The sequence below is a fragment of the Eucyclogobius newberryi genome, unplaced genomic scaffold, assembly GCF_026437365.1.
Source record: "Eucyclogobius newberryi isolate DKJ021-1_F unplaced genomic scaffold, fEucNew1.0.hap1 SCAF_9, whole genome shotgun sequence".
In the NCBI taxonomy this organism is placed as follows: domain Eukaryota; kingdom Metazoa; phylum Chordata; class Actinopteri; order Gobiiformes; family Gobiidae; genus Eucyclogobius; species Eucyclogobius newberryi.
The window spans coordinates 25856653-25877025 of NW_027316532.1; the positions used below are offsets into that span (position 1 = coordinate 25856653).

The 20373-nt window shown below is 41.2% G+C and overlaps 3 protein-coding genes across 4 annotated transcripts in view; 1 reads left to right on the forward strand and 2 right to left on the reverse strand.

Moving 5' to 3' along the window:
* Positions 1-1049: 1049 nt before the first annotated feature.
* LOC140354464 (solute carrier family 22 member 23) lies at positions 1050-14394 on the forward strand. Its single transcript, XM_072439511.1, has 10 exons — positions 1050-2113; positions 3529-3632; positions 5802-5956; positions 10552-10738; positions 10938-11065; positions 11755-11857; positions 11959-12185; positions 12290-12322; positions 12405-12528; positions 12730-14394. Exons 1-10 carry the CDS (start codon positions 1721-1723, stop codon positions 13148-13150), a joined length of 1875 nt encoding a protein of 624 aa, XP_072295612.1. The 5' UTR covers positions 1050-1720; the 3' UTR covers positions 13151-14394.
* Positions 14282-20373, reverse strand: part of psmg4 (proteasome (prosome, macropain) assembly chaperone 4) — a 238259-nt gene continuing 232167 nt past the window's right edge. The window contains exons 2-4 of the mRNA XM_072439513.1: positions 15381-15620; positions 14738-14813; positions 14282-14604 (exon numbers count right to left, since the gene is read on the reverse strand). Coding sequence (XP_072295614.1) covers positions 14483-14604; positions 14738-14813; positions 15381-15557 — 375 coding nt within the window. The 5' untranslated portion in view covers positions 15558-15620 and the 3' untranslated portion in view covers positions 14282-14482. The remainder of the gene's footprint in view (positions 14605-14737; positions 14814-15380; positions 15621-20373) is intronic.
* bphl (biphenyl hydrolase like) lies at positions 16041-18839 on the reverse strand. Of its 2 annotated transcripts, none has more exons than XM_072438526.1 (7): positions 18651-18839; positions 17429-17532; positions 17181-17347; positions 16940-17093; positions 16743-16874; positions 16302-16425; positions 16041-16232 (listed from the first exon to the last, which is right to left on the reverse strand). In XM_072438526.1, exons 1-7 carry the CDS (start codon positions 18731-18733, stop codon positions 16148-16150), a joined length of 849 nt encoding a protein of 282 aa, XP_072294627.1. In that variant the 5' UTR covers positions 18734-18839; the 3' UTR covers positions 16041-16147. The 2 variants fall into 2 exon arrangements, with proteins under 2 accessions (XP_072294627.1, XP_072294626.1); XM_072438525.1 differs by having other exon boundaries at positions 17181-17343; positions 17425-17532.

Below are 20373 nucleotides of genomic sequence, written 5' to 3' on the forward strand. Positions count from 1 at the left end.
GATGTGACCGTGAGAGAAGGAGGTTTGAGAGTCCATGCACTGCACTGTGTATTAATAGTCAGTCCTTGGTTATACCTGGTGGTTGTAATCATGTCTTATTCCCAGTAGCTTTTGTTTCAGTCGGGAGTTTAGTGTATGAGATAACACTTGTACCATTTGTCATCTTATCTAGCTGACAAATGCTGCTCTGGTGGATTTTATTAGGCTCACTCTGTGCTTGTGGTGTGTTGAAGTTTCAGCTGTGGAATGTGCTTTTATGAGGGTGCAGGGTTTGGCACTAACAGATGACACACAAATACGGCATCCCTCCATCTTAAACCTTTGGAGGAGGAGGAGGAGGAGGAGGAGGAGGAGGAGGAGGTGGAGGAGGGGGAGGGATGTGAATGTGCGAGCAGAGTGAGAAATGCGCGCAAGTTGTCACCTAAATGTTACACCGCGTGCGTGCGCCGCACCTAAACAGCCCATCACTCAGGGAATCCCCAAACTGCCCGCTCTGCTCCCATCACCTGTCATCACCTGTCATCACCTGCCGTGCACCACGTCCTCTCAGAGCAGCCAGTAGCGCCTCTGACACAGAGGAACTGTCTCTCTCTGGTGTTTCAAGGTCATTGACAGGAACAAGATGCGGCTGTCGTCACTTCTACACAATATCTTTACGGGATTTATTCTGGCTTTCTTCAGCATACACCCCGTTTTAGCTTTCGAGGCTCAAATAAAAGACGTGGACGTTAGTGTGTGATGTTACTAAAACAGGGTCATTATTTTTTCATAACCATCCCTAATTTATGCGAAGACTAATAGATGGCCACTTGACGCCCCCTTGTGGCGCGCATGAGCTATAACAGCAGATGCACTTGTCATTGTCTCCATCCCATTCTGTGCCCTATGATTCTATGTCTGGCATCGCGCTTAGCTGCAGCGGTGCTGATTCAGGCAAGGTGTATTTATCTTTATAATAATTACAAATGGATCGATGAAAAGGCGGGATCTCCAGAATGATGTGTTTGGTGTAAAGTGGAGGCAGCGCCGCACAAAGGGGATAATTGTCGGCTGCAGATGCCACTCTGTGGAGCAGTCGCCTTTTGAACAAGCTCCAATCGCAGCCCATAACGCGACCGGCTGAGGGCGGGGTTTCCCCCCTCCCTCCCCGGCTCCATCCCTGCTGTGGCACAGCGTCCCATTGACAGAGCAACAACGACCCTGTGCGTCTTTGTGGTGGTCCACGGCTTCACCCGGAGAGACACTGGGTGTTCAGCCTTTATGGACCGGACCTGACAGAAGCATGTGCATCTGCAGGAGGTCACCTGGGGGACAGGTATGAGACCTGTGGCACGCGCAAATGTTGGAGCAGCTGATGGCTAAACCGTGTGGATACTACATGCCCCGCTCCCAGGCCCGGCTCTGGTTCAGCTGCACATGGCCCGCTGGAGCAGCACCCATGGGAGAGGTTGATGCCTGCTACTTGTCCGCTGTTCTGTGTGAACCGCTTTATTCACTCGTCCTGACACACGCGGACACAGCCTGGGCTTTACGGGCGCCTTCGCCATGAGGGACATTTCACCGTGATTGAACTGGATCTGTGCATCTGCTTCTTTAGTTTCACTTGCTTTCTTGGCTTATTTGTTTCTTCACGCGAGAGGGTTTGTCTGTGCTTCCTTTGTGTCAAAGGACTGTTAGCGGCATAAGGGGCAGGCTGCTCGGTGCAGAAGTCTGGACCGTTATGGCTGGCGGCCGGACCGAGGAGCACGGTCCGGAGAACGGCTTTACGCCACTGGATCGATCCGTTCCCCGACTATTGCCGCACATAGACGCCTCGGTGTTACCGTCTCTGGGGGGCTTCGGCAAACACCAGAAGCAGCTCGTGCTCCTGACCTGGATACCAGCTTTGTTCATCGGCTTCAGCCAGTTTTCGGATTACTTTCTTCTGGCACAGCCCAATGGCACGTGCGTGCAGCCGCTCGGTGCTAACGGCAGTAACTGGACCCTCACGTCCACTGCGCCCCCGCTGCTGCTCTGGGCCAACAGCACTCTGGAAGCAGACAGCGCGCTGTGCGCGTGTAAGGAGTGGAAGCTCGAGCTGCAAACAGGGCTCAGCCAGAATGTGGTTACCAAGGTAACAAGACCCACTGTGATATGTTCTCCCTCCTCTTCCTCACTGTACTCTTCATCTGCGGTTAAGCACCGCTGAGTGACAGCTCACCCACTGACCTCAATATGAGCGCTCCACATCTGCCACGTGCAGATTAACATAACTCGTTAAGGTTTAAATCATCACCACATTTATAGCCTGTATGACATGTTATTACAGCCTTCATAGCCCACTGGCCACTGCTAAACTGTACTGGTCACACTGAAATCATATTGGCCTAAATGAAAGCTGTGTTTGTTGCCTGTGTATTGTATCATGACTGAAACAAGTTTAAATCTGTCATAAGAGCATATCTAAAAGCGCATTCATGCTTAGAATGTAAGGATACACTTGCAATGTGACGTGTGATATTACTGGTACATTGCATATTTTGTATGTGTTGCACTTTTGTGGTGACCTAAATAACAAGTCATGCAGCGTTGCTTTTCTTCATATTTCCTCATATAAAAGTCATGTTTAGTATATTATTTCAGAAGGTCACCCATAATCTCATAAAGATGAGATTTCCTTCTCACAGTCAGAGCGCTCGCATACACTCAGTCATGCTCTCCTTTAGTTTTCACACGCAGTAACCGCTCACCTGGCTTTTGTACAGGACTTTTTCTCAGGATTGTGCACTAAATAGAACACATTGTGCTTGTACCGTGGATGGGCTTCAGATGCTGAGCGCTGCAACTATGTGTGCACTGACCCATGGCCTTATGGGAAAGAGGAAAACTATTGATTTCTTGGGCCCAGCTTCACACAAGTACTTTAGCCTGTTTTGATTCTCAGTACTAGCATACGTATTCAGGATTCTAATTTTGAATAACTGCATTTTGGCACAGTCACTCTTTCATTTGGTGCTATTCAGAATACAATTACCTTTCTAAAATCAAAAAGAATACAGACTGCATGGTATTAGTGAGACAAATAAAAGACGCTGCTCTTGTGGTGAATGTATGTGCGATTCAGTGATAAATAAATGCATTACAAACAGAACGGTAAAACAAATATATAGCTATTATAATCCTACGGCGCATTTTTCACTATAATATCATGTAACTCAGTGTAAAAGTATTCAGAATACAATACGCTGAATGGAATATGTTAGCATTAAAATGTATATGCTAAGTATTCAGTATTCTTTAACAAATACAAGTCGGTGTAATGCCTCTGTCATTCAGGGGTGATCCAAGGTGGAAGGTTTGGTTACCCTGACTTCAAAAACAGGGTCCAAATAACCGTTGAAACCTTTTACCTTGTTACTACCTGTTATAGCTGGTGTCTATTGTGCAAAACGTTCAACAAAACGCGGATAAATGATGTCTTCTGGATCTATTCTATTCTTTGACACAAATATTTTCTTGTAATCATTGTTTTTTTTGGGTCTGTTTCAGTGGAAGTTGGTGTGCGACTCAGCGTGGAAGGTTCACATCGCCAAGTTTTCACTGCTGGTGGGCTCCATATTTGGATACTTGGTGATGGGTGTCATGGCTGACTGGTATGCTACTTTTTTCCCATTATAAAACGTGTTAAAGGTGCTCTGTGTAACGCTGCTGGTGGAAGACCAGTCACCTGCTTGAAACTGTAATTACTTTGCCACTAAAAGTATCGCGTGACATTTGGGAAAAGAGGTCGTTAAAAGTGTAGATTTGTGCACAGATTTTTGAAACGTGGGGTTTTAGAGGAAGAGAGACATCCATCAGTCTTGCAGCGTGACCTACTTTGTCCTAATATCCTGTAAAGATGGATTAATGGCAGGCATTCAAAGCCTCCGTGCAGATTTACTAAAGTCCACAGCGGTAATCCAACTTCATCAACCGTCTTTTACTTGCCTCCAAACGTCATTACATCCGCGGGTTCATTTGTGCTATAAATGTGTTATAACTGCAGCTCTCAATGGGAAATCTGGACTCAGGAAAATTGCCCAATGAGCGTTCTGTCTGTTGGAATTGAGTTTCATTACAAACTGAAGCGGCGACGGTTGTAGCAGCTGTTTGGCTCGAGTTTAAGATACGATGATCTGACGACAAGCTATTGCCGTGATCAAGTGGATTTGGTGTGATTGAATTTACGGTAGATAGAAGATGATTTGGTTGGCGTGCCCTTGGGTTCGGGCTTTAATCTGGATCAAGATTCAGAGTCATTCCTATTTGTCAGTGATAAATATGGTCCTTTTCCAATGGTTTGTCAGTGTAGAAATTCAACTTTTTAAGCAAGGATTTTAAGTCTGTATTGTGTTTGTTCATGAGATTAAAGCCATTTTCATTTGTTTTTAATAAAGAAAAAAGAAAAAAAAACAATCGGATTGAGAAGAATGGGAAAAAATATGATTCAAATATGTTTTAGCAACGATGTGATAGAAAAACTGTATTGTTTAGTGGTAAAACTGCCCCCAACACTCATTGTATTCCACATCCTGATCACAACACGAGCCTCATCCATACAGTCCACGGCGTCATGGTGGGAAAAGTCCCTGTATTGTACCCAAACAATGAAAATACATGAGTTTCCAGCCAAGCCTCAGTTCTGACCCACTGACCTCGTGACCTGCCCCAAACAACAGGTGCATTATTTAAACTCTCATTATATTCGTTTTTGACAGTAATAATGATGGCTGTTGTTGCTTGTGAACAATTATGGGAAAAACATCTCATTGCGATTCTTCTCACAAGCATTGTAATGGTTTTGATTAGCAATTTATACTTACTTAATAGGATTCTGTTTGAATTTAAACCTAACGAGGAGTATTAACGTTCGCAAGGCTGAAATCTGAACTGCTAAACTGATACAAGATGCATTTCAGAACGTCTAAAGGGCTAAACTACAAGGTTAGCAAGGTTTTATACCGAATAAGAAGAGATCATTTGTCGTTTGTGCAGAAAAAGATGAATCATGAATAATTGCAGTGTTTATAATCCACTAATTGTGCTCTTTAATATTGAGGTTTGAACGTGTTGTAACTGAGAACAGACAGCTACAGCAAAAAATAGATATTCACAAAACAAGTGTTATAAGTGTGATTGCATATATATAGAACCCATATAAAAATGTAGCTAATATACTTATTGTTTGTAAATGTAATATTGTACTTTAATTGTAAAATTAAAATTGTTTTGTATCAGTATTTAGAATATGACCCACAGGAAGTGCAGCTACGTAGTAGAAGTGAAGGCTAAATGAATAGATAAAGAAGCAAAACAACTTGGACTGATGGTGTCACCTGCTTGTCTCCATGGCCATCGATACAGTTAATGTCATATTGTGAAACATTCCCATCTGTGCTCCTTTAAGTTAGAAGAATTGTCGGGACGTAAATCTGTTTAATAGTTTTGAAGTTAATATGTAATGTAAGGGCAAAACATTAAATAATGCACAAAATCAGGTATTTTAAAATAATTAATTCTGAAGTAGCAGTGCACGGAAAACACATGTTTAAAATCAAATAAAGCTTTTTGTGAACTTGGCCCACCTCTTTTTACACACTCAAAGTTGATGTGTAAGAAATGTGGAAAAGGGAAATGATCGTTTGATGGGTCGAATTGTGATGGCCATAAATGACTGCGACTGTATTGGACAATTTACAATATTCCTTTGAAAAAGCACCATGTTCTGCCATGCACTTTTCTGACCCTTCTTCCCCTCTTGCTCTCTGCCTGTGTGTCCTAAGGTATGGTCGACACCCAGTTCTGATTCTCTGCGTGCTTTTCATGCTGGTGTTCGGTGTGAGTGTTGCCTTCTCTGTCAACGTCACTATGTTCAGCACCTTGCGCTTCTTTGAGGGTTTCTGCTTGGCGGGCCTTGCTCTCTCCCTCTACGTGCTCAGTAAGTATCACACTGCCACCTGCTCTGCCCGCTCCCCTTAAGCATTCTCACATCGTTCTTGTGCTAATCATCTCATCAGTGATGCATGCAGCGTGCGGCGTGGCATGTGGGGAAATAAAATGCTCATTCAAATGTATCCAAGCGGTATAAACTTAAAGGCCTCTACCACAGAACATGTGTCTTCTCTGTGGAGCGCGACACCTTGAAGCCCGTTGTGTTTCGTCCTATTCATTTTACACATGCACAAAAATAATATTGAGAGTTTAAAGACATAACATCAAGCTATGTGGTATCTAGGGTTGTCAAAAGTTGAAAAAAATCCGATACAAATTGATACCAAAACTATATAAAAACGACTCATTTGAACCGATATGTATATTTTTTTACCACGTTAGCAAAAAAGAATTGACATTTCTTGAACAGAATTATCTTTTATTAGCTTTATCAGAGCTTCTATAAAACTACTACTATTTATTTTGTGTCTATTGTTTAAAAAGTATGTGTGCTTTTTGGTTATTACTGCTGTATCAACATTGGTATTGAGTATCAAGCCTGGTATTGAAATTGAGTTTGAAATTAACTAATATAGGCTACATAACTATTATTTTCAGGCCGAAAAACATACTTAAAACTTTAAATTCTGCAAAATGATTATAACACTTCAGAAATATGTTTTAAATAAATAGTAACCACATAGCTAATAACTGAAAGCAAGTTTTCATTACTTGAGTGTATATTATTATCATAGTGGTGTTAATCTCTATGATTTGTTTAAACCAAAATAAACACATACAACACCTACTCAGTCATTTAAAAGAAAGCATTAAATGAATATAAAAAAAAAAAAAAAATTCCAACACAATCTTTCAAGTTATTATGTAAGCCAGACTTGTTCAGACTCAAACAATAAACACGATGGTACTAAACGTGCATTATTCCTGCGTAACCTCTGAGAACGTGTTTGTCTCAGCTGTTTAAAGTGACATAAGAAGTCAGTGATATATTTATTTCCCCAGAGAGCGAGGCTCCCTCTGCGCCCCTCTTCAGGCCTCTCCTGCCAGAGACACATTAGTCATACATTATGCGTGGAGGCATTGCCAGACATACAGCTTACCGTACTTACAGTAGATTGAATACGTCGACCCTCTCTGCAGCACAATAAACTCTGCTTCTACAAACAAACAAGGCCAAAATGCAGCACACCTTATAACAGCACAGAGTCACAGGCAGCTGGGAATGTGGACTGGGATCACATGTTGTGTGAAGTGTGTGGGCAAAACACGGAGCTGTCACAGTAACAAGCCTAGTGGGAGTGAAGCGGGGTTTTAAGAACCTTATACCCAGGGAGATTGGGCCATTACACACTTAAATCTTACCGTTTGCATTTAGAAAACCATTTAATCCGTGGTTTTCCTTAGCGATATATTGGTTTTCTAGCGTGTTAAATCAGTGGTAATTTTAGCTGCATTTTAATTTGCTTTTAAGGTCAAATGTAATGGGCCTCCTGGTATCAGACTGCATGGGAATTAGTCACACATTTGCTGTCCTCCTGCTGTTATTACCATCTGTTTGCCAACCAATCAGCTTCACTTATTGTGTGAAATCTTGGCCTTCTATAGATGATTTCTGCATTTGAAGTGTGCCCTGAAATGCTAAGTGAACACATTACAGACTCTACTTAATTGACTGCCAAAATAACTTTTTAGTTAGTCAACTTTACTACACCACAACTGGGAAACATGTTTATAACTCAGCTAAATGACTGCACTCTGCTAAACAATCCACCATAAAAAAAAGACTGAGTCGGGATTCATTCTCTATTTAGTTTTTTCCAATTTGCCAAGTGCAAAGTGAACAGTAAATATGAGGCAGCCTTTTATTTCTGAGACCTCGCGTTAATGTGAGAGCTGAGTGTGCACTTAAAGCCGTTTCAATTATAAACTGCAGTCCTTGTGCGAGGCTGTAAGTAAGCGTTATATCACTGGCCTGATTAAAAGTCTGCCGCATGCATCAGATCAAAAGAATAGACACAGAAATAAACAGTAAGTATGTGTAAACCTGGAGAAGGCATGTGTCGCGTCAACCTTTTTGTTTCTCCAAAAGTCTCCAGAGGCCTCCACTGTGCTGCTGATGTAGATGTGTTTGTGTGCACGGCCAGCGTCATCTCCAGGGTCGCATTTATTGTTTAATCATGTTTTGGGGATGTTGACACTGCAGAATTACCAATGCAGTTTCTTTTAGCCCAGTTCGTCTCTTAAAACAAAGCCATATATTTGCTTCAGTTGTGAAAAGTGTTGTATTGTAGTCAAGACGTGCATATAGTTTGGGATTGGTCATTAAATAGACTGAATATTAGGTGCATTAAGTCTATTTACTCTTCCTCAAAGACATTCTTTCTCTGTCTAAACCCTTGTCTAGACTTTAAAAGCACGGAAAAGAAGTAATTAGATTTTTTGTTCAAATGTATCAGTGTGGTTTCCTGTGTCTGTCTGTATGTGACAATATTGTGATTTCTGGAGTTTGTTTATGGCTTTTTAACCGTTATAATTTTATATATTTTTAACCGTTATCATTTTATATATTTTTGTTTGTTTGGCCCAAAACCTGCAGTGACATCCAGTATAATGTGGGAGGCTGAGCTCTGCTGACTCAGCTGTGTCCTGTCAGGCATCTACATTTCTCTGCATCACAACATCACAAATGTGAACGCGTAAAAAATATGTGCAAACATGCATTTAAGTTTGTGTAGTTATTATTGCAATTATACAACGACTGATAAAGCGTCTTGATCAACAGGTTAAGTATGTGCATAATACTTCAGTATGTATGTCTTCAATATATACACTTGGAGGGTAGTAAAGCCATAAATCCATCAGTGCTTCACTCCACTTTGTTTGTGATTTTATTAGTCCCATTATGTGGCCTGGCATCTTTCTCACATCACTTTTACTGCAGTGCATGGTATCGTCAGGCTGTTGAGAGCCACTCTGTTCTCATGCCCCAGGCAAGGTTAGTAGAGGAGCAGTGGACAACACAGAGAATGTGAGCCAGAGTTGTCAGCCATTTGTCATCAAAGATAGAGCACACTATTTGTATCAGCTGCCTTATGTTGATTCCCTTTTGTTTCTCTGACTCCCTTTAGAGCTGTTTTTTCTGAAGTCGCTGCTGAGTTCACTCTGAGGAGGAAGGACAGTGGAGAAGCCTGAATGAAAGAGTATGAATAGAAGAAGGAAGGGGGGAAGCGATGGGGGATGGGGGGGTTACAGAGGGCATGAGTAACAGGGTGGAATGGGCAGGCAGAGGGGGGGTCAGCTCACAGGGGGCAATGAGATAAACAGCACAAGAAGAAGCATTCACCCACTCAGCTGGAACAAAAGGCCTTTGCCTCTGCATGTTTGTAAGCCCACATTTGCATCTGCAACTTGTGTGTTTGGGAGCACACTGTAGTTTTGACAATAGACGAGTTTAGACGTATGTTCAGTGCAATCATCAGGAAAATGAAGCTAATAACTGCAATATGATCATGTGCATGATGAAACTAAATACTAAACTCAACCGAACTACGTTTTGTGCCACCAAAGGAAGCAATATAAATTATGCTTGTATTGCAAACTATTCCTTGAGAAGCCTGGGCTGATAGAAGGACCTACACATTTTGATTGAAATGTCAATCTCTGCTCAGCTGCATAGCGATGGCTGCTGCGTGATGGACTGTTTTAGAGATTCATTGCCTTTGCCAAGGTACAGTTGATTTGTCCCTGTTGATTTCGTCCCTGTATCACTGGCTCGCTCTGATCCAAGCCTATTGATCAATGTGGACAAGGGAACCACAGAGACTCTGAGCTGTTTGCTACAACACACAGTCATTGTCGCAGCTGTAATCCAAAGGAAAATCACTGAAAGACAAGATGGCTTTGGTTGAATTGACTATAAACAGTTTACTTGATTTGTTCAAACCTGGCTGCTACAAACATCTGCAATTCCCGAAAGAACTACACTTTTATTCCTTACATTTCACATTTTGTCCTGGCTTCTATGCATAGTCTGATTTGTATGCTTCCAATCTCTGTCCTTTTGCAAAGTGTATCTTGGCTTTAGTACTTGGTGAGAAAAGTCATTTGTATTCAGCCCCAGACTCGCTCCCACAATAGAAGCACAGGTTTCTGGGGCCCCCTCCCTCAGTGGTCACCTTCAGAAAGACCTTGCCATATGGGCCAGGCCATCTGGACTGTACCATGTTACTGTGTGCAGAGGAAGGGATAAGAGCTTAGTCAGAGAGGGACGTGGGAAATTAAGGTTACAGTTACAGCTCTAGTTCCCAGAGAAGAGCGAAGTCGTGTTGGAAGGCACAGATGCGGTTTGTTAAATGTCGTGTTAAAGCGGCGTGATCTCATGGGAAGGGTCAGCTATACAAGTCTTCAATAATTGAGTGTAGAACTCCAATTTAATAATGATGACATTAAAGAAACAGAAATATCAGATGGGGGAAGAGTATTAGGAGGCAGCTTTTATGGTGGTATTACATCCACACTGCACAGATTCTTTGTTTGAATACACCACTGCGGGGTCTAATCTGGAACATTCTCTTTCATTAGGGATTGAGCTGTGCTTGCCGGACTGGCGCTTTTCCATGACCATGGTGGCCAGTTTTCTCATGGTAGGCGGACAGCTCCTTATGCCAGGAGTGGCTGCTCTGTGCCGCAATTGGCCGAACCGCGATGACTGGCAGGTCCTCCAGATCGTCATAATCTCTCCATTTGTTCTGATGCTGCCGTACGTTTGGTGAGTCTCTCCCACAGAGGGAATCCATAGCGTGGGCTTGATTTTTCACTTATTGGGCCAGGCATTGGCTTGCACTGGCACGCTGTGCTTGGACACCAACAATACTGTCTTTCTCTTATTGTCTGCCGTCTTGCGTTTAACAAACAGTCTGTTCTCATTCTTCTTTTCACTTCTCTTCATGCTTTTTCTGTCACTCTAGGATCTTTCCCGAATCCCTGCGCTGGTTGCTGGCCACCCAGCAGTACAGGCGATCCAAAGCCATGATGTTACATATTGCAAGGAAGAACCAGGTTGACTTGACATCTGAGCCCAATGGAGTCCTAACTGGTAAGGGAGGATTACAGATGAAAACCCATGAAGATCTTTTTATTGTGGTAGTTTTATGTGTCAGATTCCACATCATTGCCAACTATTTGATAATATTTTCTCAAGGCAGCATCCACACTCCATCCACTACTCAGAATGTAACAATAACCGAAATATTGTCAAAAGTCTCAATCACAATACACAGAACTGCAAGCTCCTTTACTTTGTTGCAAAACAGAGGGAACTATATAGACCATGATCCTTTGCTCCATGACAACATGAAGAAATAATGTTACTAAGCCATTCTTTATCATTTAAATAGTTTTTCTTTAGAATGTGTCACTGAATATGAACAGGAAGTAGCATTTGTACAATTCTGTATATTGCAATAAATATCAACCCGTGAAATGAATAGTGAAGTTATATCATATGGTGTGATTTGCATTTAGTAAAATCCCTAATTAAAATGGACTATAAAGTCAGCTCTCAATGTTTCACTTTTACAATCTGAGCTACTTTACTTCTGACTGCGACTCCTTTGCACTTTTCTGCTCGATACCGTCTTTCCCTGGGAGTTAGATAAGGCCTGGACATGTAGGTTTGTCTGCTCGCTCTGATGAAGGTTCCTAGGGGCCGGGTTCTCATTTCCTCTTAAACGAGAAAGGTCCTAAGAGATACAATTGATTCTATTTTCTTTCTTTTTTTACCAGAGCTTGAGCAGGAGTTGCATAAGAAACCTGAAAAGAGCTGCATTGTCAAGATGATGAGCACGAGGAACCTATGGAAAAATATTGTGGTGCTGTGTGTGAACTCGTAAGTGCTGACTTAGTTATACTGACATATTGCTGAGGGAAGAACATTAAGCACATGATGTCTCGAGCAATTCACTCGACATTTGTTGTTTGTTCCGACAGATTGACAGGTTACGGGATCCACCACTGTTTTGCTCGGAGTATGATGGACCCAGAGGCGCGGCCCACTGCTCTGTGCCATGCAGACTATTACACCATGGCTGGCATCGCTGTGGCCACCTGTCTGGCTGTGTGTCCTGCCGTGGGCCTGATGGGACGTCGGGGAGGTCTGCTCACCTTCATGATCATCACGGCCCTCGCATCACTGCTGCAGCTGGGCCTGCTTAATTGTAAGTCTTTTTTTACTGGAGAAAAGTGACTAAAAATCATATTATGGCACAGGATTTGTATCTTGCTTTACTTATAAAATGTTTTCTTTCTGTCATAAATGCAGTGATTGGAAAGTACAGTCTCCGCCATGATACAGGTACATCCAGTACAGACATTTACAGCAAGTCTTTGTTTTGCTTAATATTATATAACAACATGTGTTTTTGGCTTTTTTCTAGTTCTACGAGACAGTCTGAACAGGAAGTTCTCGGTGGCATTTTCCATCATTGGCATGTTCTCGTCTCATGCTGTCAGCACACTCAGTATATTCTTCTGTGCTGAAATTACACCCACTGTCATCAGGTGACCCTCACTCTTTTGTGTGTTTGGATCCAGAGGAGAGATGATTTTAGTCTAGTTATTTAGAATGTGTAGTACAATGTAATTACAGGGGACGTTGTCTGGTAGGGTAGGCTTTTAGCCCCCCCTTGTGGTCAGCCTTTAACACAATCTTCAAGTCAGTTGAGATTTTAATTTAATTTTCTGATCTGCTGTGTTTTGTAGGGGCGGAGGACTTGGTTTAGTTCTTGCCAGTGCTGGCTTTGGCATGCTGACTGCACCCATCATGGAGCTTCACAACCAGAAGGGCTACTTCCTGCACCACGTCATCTTTGCTTGCTGCACTCTGCTGTGCATCATCTGTCTCCTGCTGCTGCCGGAGCCCCGGGGCCAGCCGCTGCCTGAGAGCTTAGCTGATGGAGAGACTTTCACACGTCAAACGCTCCTGCACCCAGGGGAGCAACATCTCCTTCTGTCTAAAATCGACAGGGACTACTCTAGGGTGCATGACACGCCAATACACCTCACGGCCACAGGGGGCGCCACAGCAGCAGTTGCTACCGCTCTGGCAGCGGTTCCAGCTTCTTATGCCCTGGCCACTGGTGGAGAGGTCATTGGCAATCACGCTATAGCCAATGGAGTATGAGCATCTCGTGTAGAGAATACTGTACTCGTTATGGTACATATAGGGACAGAATAATGGGATTGAGCCAGTGGTTTAATGACTATGATTATACAAGGAGTTGCCACAAATATTGTACTGGACTGAGTCTGTCAGAAACTACTATTAGTATGTGTTGATATGAGTTGTGGTGTTGGTGTCTTGCAGTGTCTGCTTCTAATGACTGATTTAAAGATGAAGCAGACGAACGCAAGTAAGAAGTGTAAAGCAGGTGCTCTGTGAAGCGCCTGACTGAGGTGAAACTTACTGTACTTTTCTTTACATGTTCTTTTGCACTAAATGTTAGAAACACAATCAGCTGTTTGTGTTTAAAAGCCAGCACATTGGAAAAGCAGGGATAGGCTAAACCACTACCACTCTTTTGCATGAAAAGTCACAACTAGTTTTCCTTGTTGTTTCTTTTTGGTCCCTTAACAATTCCAATGTGGCACTTTATCCTCAGATGTGAGGTCAGTGTAGTCATTTAAAAATGACTGCTGCTGATGTGGGTGTATGATGGTTGTCTAATGAGAAAAACAGCCGGAGACCTTAGCAGACTGTAGCCTATGAAGACTGTGGTTAGTGCTCTACGCCTGAGAGCTGAATGGACTGTTTGGCGTCCAAAGGTGCGTCTTATGATGCTCTACAGCATTTTCAATGGCTTTACTTTGATTGCCCAGTTCTTTAAACAGGGCACGCAATGTATTTAGGAAAAATAAAAACAGTATTTATTTTGTCATGTTGCCCAAGGCACTGCAAATACCTCTGTGTTTATCAAACATCCCCACTGTTAGTTTCTGTACTGTGGTAATGTAACTCTCCTAGAACTGACTCCCACCAAAAAGCACAACAATTCAAAGCAAAAATGTGTCAACTAGAATAGAGCCTCCCTTCTCTTGGTAGAGACTAATTGTGAGTAGTGTTCTCTTATAACTCAGCTTTGTAATAGTAACCTTTAGGGCTGTATCAAACAAGACGTGTTCATGTGCCAATGCCATCGATCTTGTTTTTAGAAGTACGACGCACATCCCATAGAAACACCATCGGCACATTCACCGTTCTAAACATGTTCCATTTAAAACACATATTTCAACATATTTGCTAGTTTGACACAAATTCAAAGTGTTATTTTTTTAATACGACACATTTGTACAAAAAAGCCATAGGCATACATGTTTTGATATAAACCAGTTAATTTATTATATCAATAAAATACTTGATGTAACAAATATGTGTTTTCTCTTGTGTCATTACAGTATTATTACAATGTCAATGAGCAGCTGCCCTTAAGTCCACCAAATATCACCAAATTAGTGTTTAAAAACATTCAGGATGAAGCTCGAGCTCTTTTTTGATGCGATTCTCCACTAAAAGGCTCACGTTACTGTTTGTTAGAGCAAGACTGTAGCTCACAAATACTTGTTTTTTGGTCCTCTTTGCTGTGAAGACATAAAAAAAAGAAAGAAAATTACATAAGATCATGTTTTGGAAGAGTTAAGAGAAAAAAGACAATGTCTGTATGAGCTTTAAGTCCATTTTAGAACATGCATAATAGTTCACAATTCAATTTACCTAATCTTTGTGCCAAGGTATTTGAAGCTGTAATTGATGGATCCCCCATGATTTGTAAAGATGATGGCATTGAATCCTAGAGAAGAGAAAATATATAGATTACACGTTCTGTACAATCATATCATCAATCAACCGCCACAACCGATATTTATTTCCCTATTATGTTGTTCTTCGCATTTTTAACATCGATTGCTCTAGAATTGCTGATAGGCAGCAAAGGCAGAGAGAACTGAGAGTCAATATCGGTGGCTGTATTTACAGGCGCGCCAAAAATCCTATCATTATCTGATTTCTGGACATATCAGATTACTGACTGAGATGTCGGTTGATGTGAGCGATCAGACACATCGGATTTATTTTGTACATGTAAACAGACAGGATTAGATCCATTTTTGATGTTATCTGATTATTCTAGATTTGTATTTATTGGATTTTTGGCCATATGAACGTTCCCAGTGATAAAATAACGCGCTGGTAGTCCCGCCTCTGACCACTAGGTGTCACTGTCAGCCTGAGCGTGATGCACATGTCTTCTTCAAGTTAAAACTAAAGATTATTACAAAAACAAACTCCATTTTACAGACACGCTTATATTTGAGTCTAAATAATGCACCGATGCACGGCAAACTCAGAAAACACTTACATATTTGCTGCTCATCGCTACAGCCAAGTCGGACAAGACCGGGGCAGAGCCGATCCAAAGGAAAAAGCCTCCATTCAGCTTCATAACGTGGAAGTGAATGACTTGCTCCAAAATCTTTTCAGAGAAGTTGTGCATCAAAATAGGGTCAAGCGATGCACTCTTTTCTATCTCGCTCATCTTAATTGTCTATTTATAACAATGCGTAATGTCTGCAGCATCTGAGACGCTTTTGAGCCTTTCGTTTAACAGAAACAAGCAGTGACTTCCGGGTTCGGGGGAAGACGCCAGGCTAAACCAATGGAGTTCCGCACCGCAGAGTCCACTCTTTATGACACATTTAAGCGTGGATAGTCTTTTTGTTCTCTTTTTAGCTGACTATGAAGAAAATCGACAGTCTTAGATCAGGATGAATAGGCTTATGGTCAAAAAGAGAGTTAGCCAGGTTGTACTACACGATTAAAACAAAATAAGCATGACCACACCATTAAAATAGTTGTGTTTTGACCGTCGTGATCGATATCTGGACTGCGCAGACTCTTAAACAAATGCCAAAGACATTTTGCGACAGCAACATTATTAAATAAAATGTCAAAAATACAATGAACAAGTTTTTTTTCTTTGTTTTTTAATCAATAATACACATTATTCATAGACAGGCTATAATCAGTCGTATTGTTTCAACCTTTGTTTGGAATATATAAAAAAAAATCTACATACACAATAGAAATTATTGTTTGAATAGTCGACTAATCAAAAATAAATATAATTCACAGAAACTCTTCCACCATCTGGTTAAATTCAGCTGCATATCTCAAGTGCAGATTGTGTTTTCCCTCTGGCATCAGATGCAACCTGGATTTTCAGAGAAGTTTAATTACAGGTGGTCCACATTTTAAACAGTTTTGTCACTGTTTGTCTTACCTAGATTGTTTGATGTGTTCAAGAAGGTACAGCGCATGGGAGCCCGGCACCATGGGGTCCTTTTCCCCGTGAATGATGAGAGTGGGGCAGCTGATTAAAAGCAGATGATCCATACAGATATTTCCTATAATAATAATAATAATAGTAATAATAATAATAATAGTCATGGGATATATTATTATTCAGCTGTAGTTAATTATGCAAAGAATTACTGTAATTGTTATTGGAGTTAGTTTGTAGCAATTTCTGCCCCTGACAGACAAAATAAAGTTGCATTAACAAAAGATCAAGTGCTGCTATTCTAGTCCCATCAGTTGTACAATTATAGTGTTTAGTCCTGTCTAAAATGGTACACAGCTGAAGTTTGTTCTGGGACTAAAACAATAAAAGATTAAAATAGTGTAATAGAGCATTATGAAAATATATGTTTGAATTGAAAACCTTCTGGTCTTGTTCCAAACTCTGAAATTCCTTTGACCCAGGCTTCCCAAGTTTTGGCAAAAACCTCTGCACCATACATTTCCTCCATGGGTTGCCTCATCCTAGAGCTCCATTGGGAAACATCTCTGACGGCTGAGGGTCACAGTATGAGGTAAGAACACACAGTGGCCCCAATAATATATAATGTAACATTTTACCATGGTAAAGTTCCAAGTCCTGCTTTGAAACAAAAGCATTGGCTCCCCAAACAACTAATTTGTGAATCATGTCAGGGTTTTTGGCGGCTGCAATCATTGCAGTGATACCTCCATCACTCCATCCCAACAAGGAAAAATGACTGAAGCCTAAAGCCTGGAATTCAGGACACAAAAGACAGTTTGTAACTATATGAAGACAGTTGGCCCATAGTACACTATTGTGACTCAATAACACTCAAACCTTCATCAGATCCACTGCGTCCTTTGCATCTCTTTCAAAGAAGTCTAGAGGGAAGTCTCTGTCAGGAGGTCTGGATTTTCCATATCCTCGGGGATCCCACCCGACAACTGTAAAGCGCTCCTCATTTAGATGTTTTAGCTGTGGCCCAAAATCCGTCTGTGTACTACCTGTGAGAGATTAGAGGCCAATGTCAATGGCCTGTCCTTTGACACAACTAAACTGTAAATGCAGGAGTTTCTGTCACTTGCCAAGAGCACCAGGAAGCAGCAGCAGAGCATGTTTCCCTTTGCCCCTCTGCTCATAGTGCAGGTCCACTCCATTCACATGTGTTTTTCCACTGCTCACTGAAGAGCTACAGAAAACAATAAGACAAAGGCTGAAAAAGTGAAATAGGTTCCAGACACAAAGCCTAAATATACGAACAACACCTCACAGAAGATGTACACCGGTGCAACCAACACTATTATGCAGCCTAATAACACTATTATGCACACTATTATGCAGCCTAATAACACTATTATGCACACTATTATGCAACCTAATAATAATAATAATAATAATAACTTTTATTTATATAGCGCTTTTCAGTGACGCAAAGACGCAGCCTGCAGCCTAATAACACTATAATGCAGCCTGCAGCCTAATAACACTATTATGCAGCCTAATAACACTATAATGCAGCCTGCAGCCTAATAACACTATTATGCAGCCTAATAACACTATTATGCAGCCTAATAACACTATTATGCCGCCTAATAACACTATTATGCCGCCTAATAACACTATTATGCAGCCTAATAACACTATTATGCACACTATTATGCAGCCTAATAACACTATTATGCAGCCTGCAGCCTAATAACACTATTATGCAGCCTAATAACACTATTATGCAGCCTAATAACACTATAATGCAGTCTAATAACATAACACTATTATGCAGTCTAATGACACTATTATGCAGCCTAATAACACTATAATGCAGCCTAATCACACTATTATGCAGCCTAATAACACTATTATGCAGTCTAATAACACTATTATGCAGCCTAATAACACTATTATGCAGTCTAATCACACTATTATGCAGCCTAATAACACTATTATGCAGCCTAATAACACTATTGTGCAGTCTAATAACACTATTATGCAGTCTAATAACACTATTATGCAGTCTAATAACACTATTATGCAGCCTAATAACACTATTATGCAGTCTAATAACACTATTATGCAGTCTAATAACACTATTATGCAGCCTAATAACACTATTATGCAGTCTAATGAAAGTCTACTTGAGGCTGATGTTTGCCTGTGCTGCTCAGGCAGACGGACATATTGCGCCCTCTAGCGGATGATATGGGACCTGTCCATGCCTTTGTAACACTACGAGCTCATGAGGAAGCAGAGTTTCCTTCCATGAGGTTTGCACTCTGCAGAACACTAAATACAGGGCTTTGGATGAGTTACCAGTAATTCTGTATCGCAGCCTTCCATTTCCAAAGCTGAGGTTTGATCGAGGTGACGCGTCTCCCGGGCAACAACAGGGCCATTCTTCAAATGCTGCAGACTTTTCTGACCTGGCGGACGAGGAGCCGGTGTTTGTGGTTAAACATTCATCACAACGAGCCCAATCCACGTTGTTGTATCAGGAACAACAGTTGGACTCGACAGTTGGATTACTTTGGTCTGACTACGTCAGCATTATTGACACAAATTAAAGTGAAAGTAGCGTCAAAATGAAAACACGCTATAAAGTAAAACTATTACCTTTTATAAACAATGGACATTGATTAATATATTTTGGCCTAATTTGATAAACCAGCTCTTACTTTGACCCACTTGAGTCACGGTTTATGCAAACCAAAAATCTGATGATTATCTGAATTCTGGAGTTTCAGATGATTGAAATGTCATGTAAACTCATCTGAGGTGAGTAATCTCATTTCTTTCAGATTGTGTTATCAGTGTTGACAAGAAACACATTAAAATGTTGAAGATGATTTAAAATGCATTATACTTTGTCTTCCAAATACAACAGTTACGCTTAAAATCAACTAATGCATTGGCACGAGTGTTTTTAATCAGATTTATTTATGCTGTAAACACGCGCCCAAAAATTGATTTAATTATTGGATAATCTGATTATTCAAGTTATCTGATTTCTTTTCTGGCCGTGTAAATGTATCCTGTATTAAAATACAGTCCATTATTATATCCACTGGAGTTAAAGTTAACAGTAATTCTACTTTATTTATATAGCACATCTCAATCAAGAAGATTTCCAAAATGCTGTATAAAACAAGTAAAAGATACAAAACAACAGTACAATATTGCTCCATTTAACTCCAATAGCCCTAAGCAATAAAGCAAATTAAATAAAGTCAATTCAAATAAGAACATCTGTATCAGAAAATAAAAATGTATAACCAATTAAATTAATAAAAACCACCAAAGATAATTGACATCAAACTAACAACCTTTGTGTTTAGGAATAGGATTTGTACTTTGAAGAAAGATGATTGTTATTTGGTCAGTGCATGTTCATGAACATACACGTGACATGTGCTGTAAACTCATATTACATCCATTGTCCCGCTTCCACTCTCACAACATTCTCCTTCATACACCAGAGCACATGAACACTGGAGGCAAGTGTGGGTGAGTCTTGCTCAAGGACACAACTATAGTGTGCACTAGCGCCCTCCTGTGGCCCCTGGCATTCTAGTGTCTCCCATCCAAGTACTAACCAGCTTGATCCCTGCTTAGCTCCTATGATCAGACAAGGTTGTATGGCTGTGCTCTCCAAAGTGTGTGTACTTTGTAGGGCTGCAGTAGACTGACTGTACACAGTATTTATGTAACACCCTGAATCTGTTGATCAGACAAACTTACACTGGTGACGTTCAGATAATTCCATCGTAATGATGTTTCTTTAGCTGTCTCTAAGGTTTGGGACATGGGAGTCATGTGAGAGCTGCGTCTCAGAAGAGGCTAAAGATGGCATGTCCCAATGGCCTAATAAAGACCTCTTCTTCTTCTGCTATGTAGTTCCTCCACGAGCTGCCTCATCATCGATAGGACGACGTCTGATGGCGGCAGAAGGTCAGTCACAGTCGGGTAAGAACACAACACATCAGCTTCTCTTCCTGGGTTTCAGTTTCCTGTGTATGGAACGTTTGAGGACTTTTGA

What these genes read in the sequence shown, in the direction of transcription:
- LOC140354464 (XM_072439511.1), top strand. Translation starts at nt 1,721, where the DNA reads ATGGCTGGCGGCCGGACCGAGGAGCACGGTCCGGAGAACGGCTTTACG. An exon ending in GCCAGAATGTGGTTACCAAG is followed by an intron (nt 2,114 to 3,528) that starts GTAACAAGACCC and finishes GGTCTGTTTCAG; the next exon opens with TGGAAGTTGGTGTGCGACTC. An exon ending in CAGTCTCCGCCATGATACAG is followed by an intron (nt 12,323 to 12,404) that starts GTACATCCAGTA and finishes GCTTTTTTCTAG; the next exon opens with TTCTACGAGACAGTCTGAAC.
- bphl (XM_072438526.1), bottom strand. Translation starts at nt 18,733, where the DNA reads ATGGCCCTGTTGTTGCCCGGGAGACGCGTCACCTCGATCAAACCTCAG. An exon ending in GCTGCGATACAGAATTACTG is followed by an intron (nt 17,533 to 18,650) that starts GTAACTCATCCA and finishes TGTTTTCTGTAG; the next exon opens with CTCTTCAGTGAGCAGTGGAA. An exon ending in GAACACATCAAACAATCTAG is followed by an intron (nt 16,233 to 16,301) that starts GTAAGACAAACA and finishes CTGAAAATCCAG; the next exon opens with GTTGCATCTGATGCCAGAGG.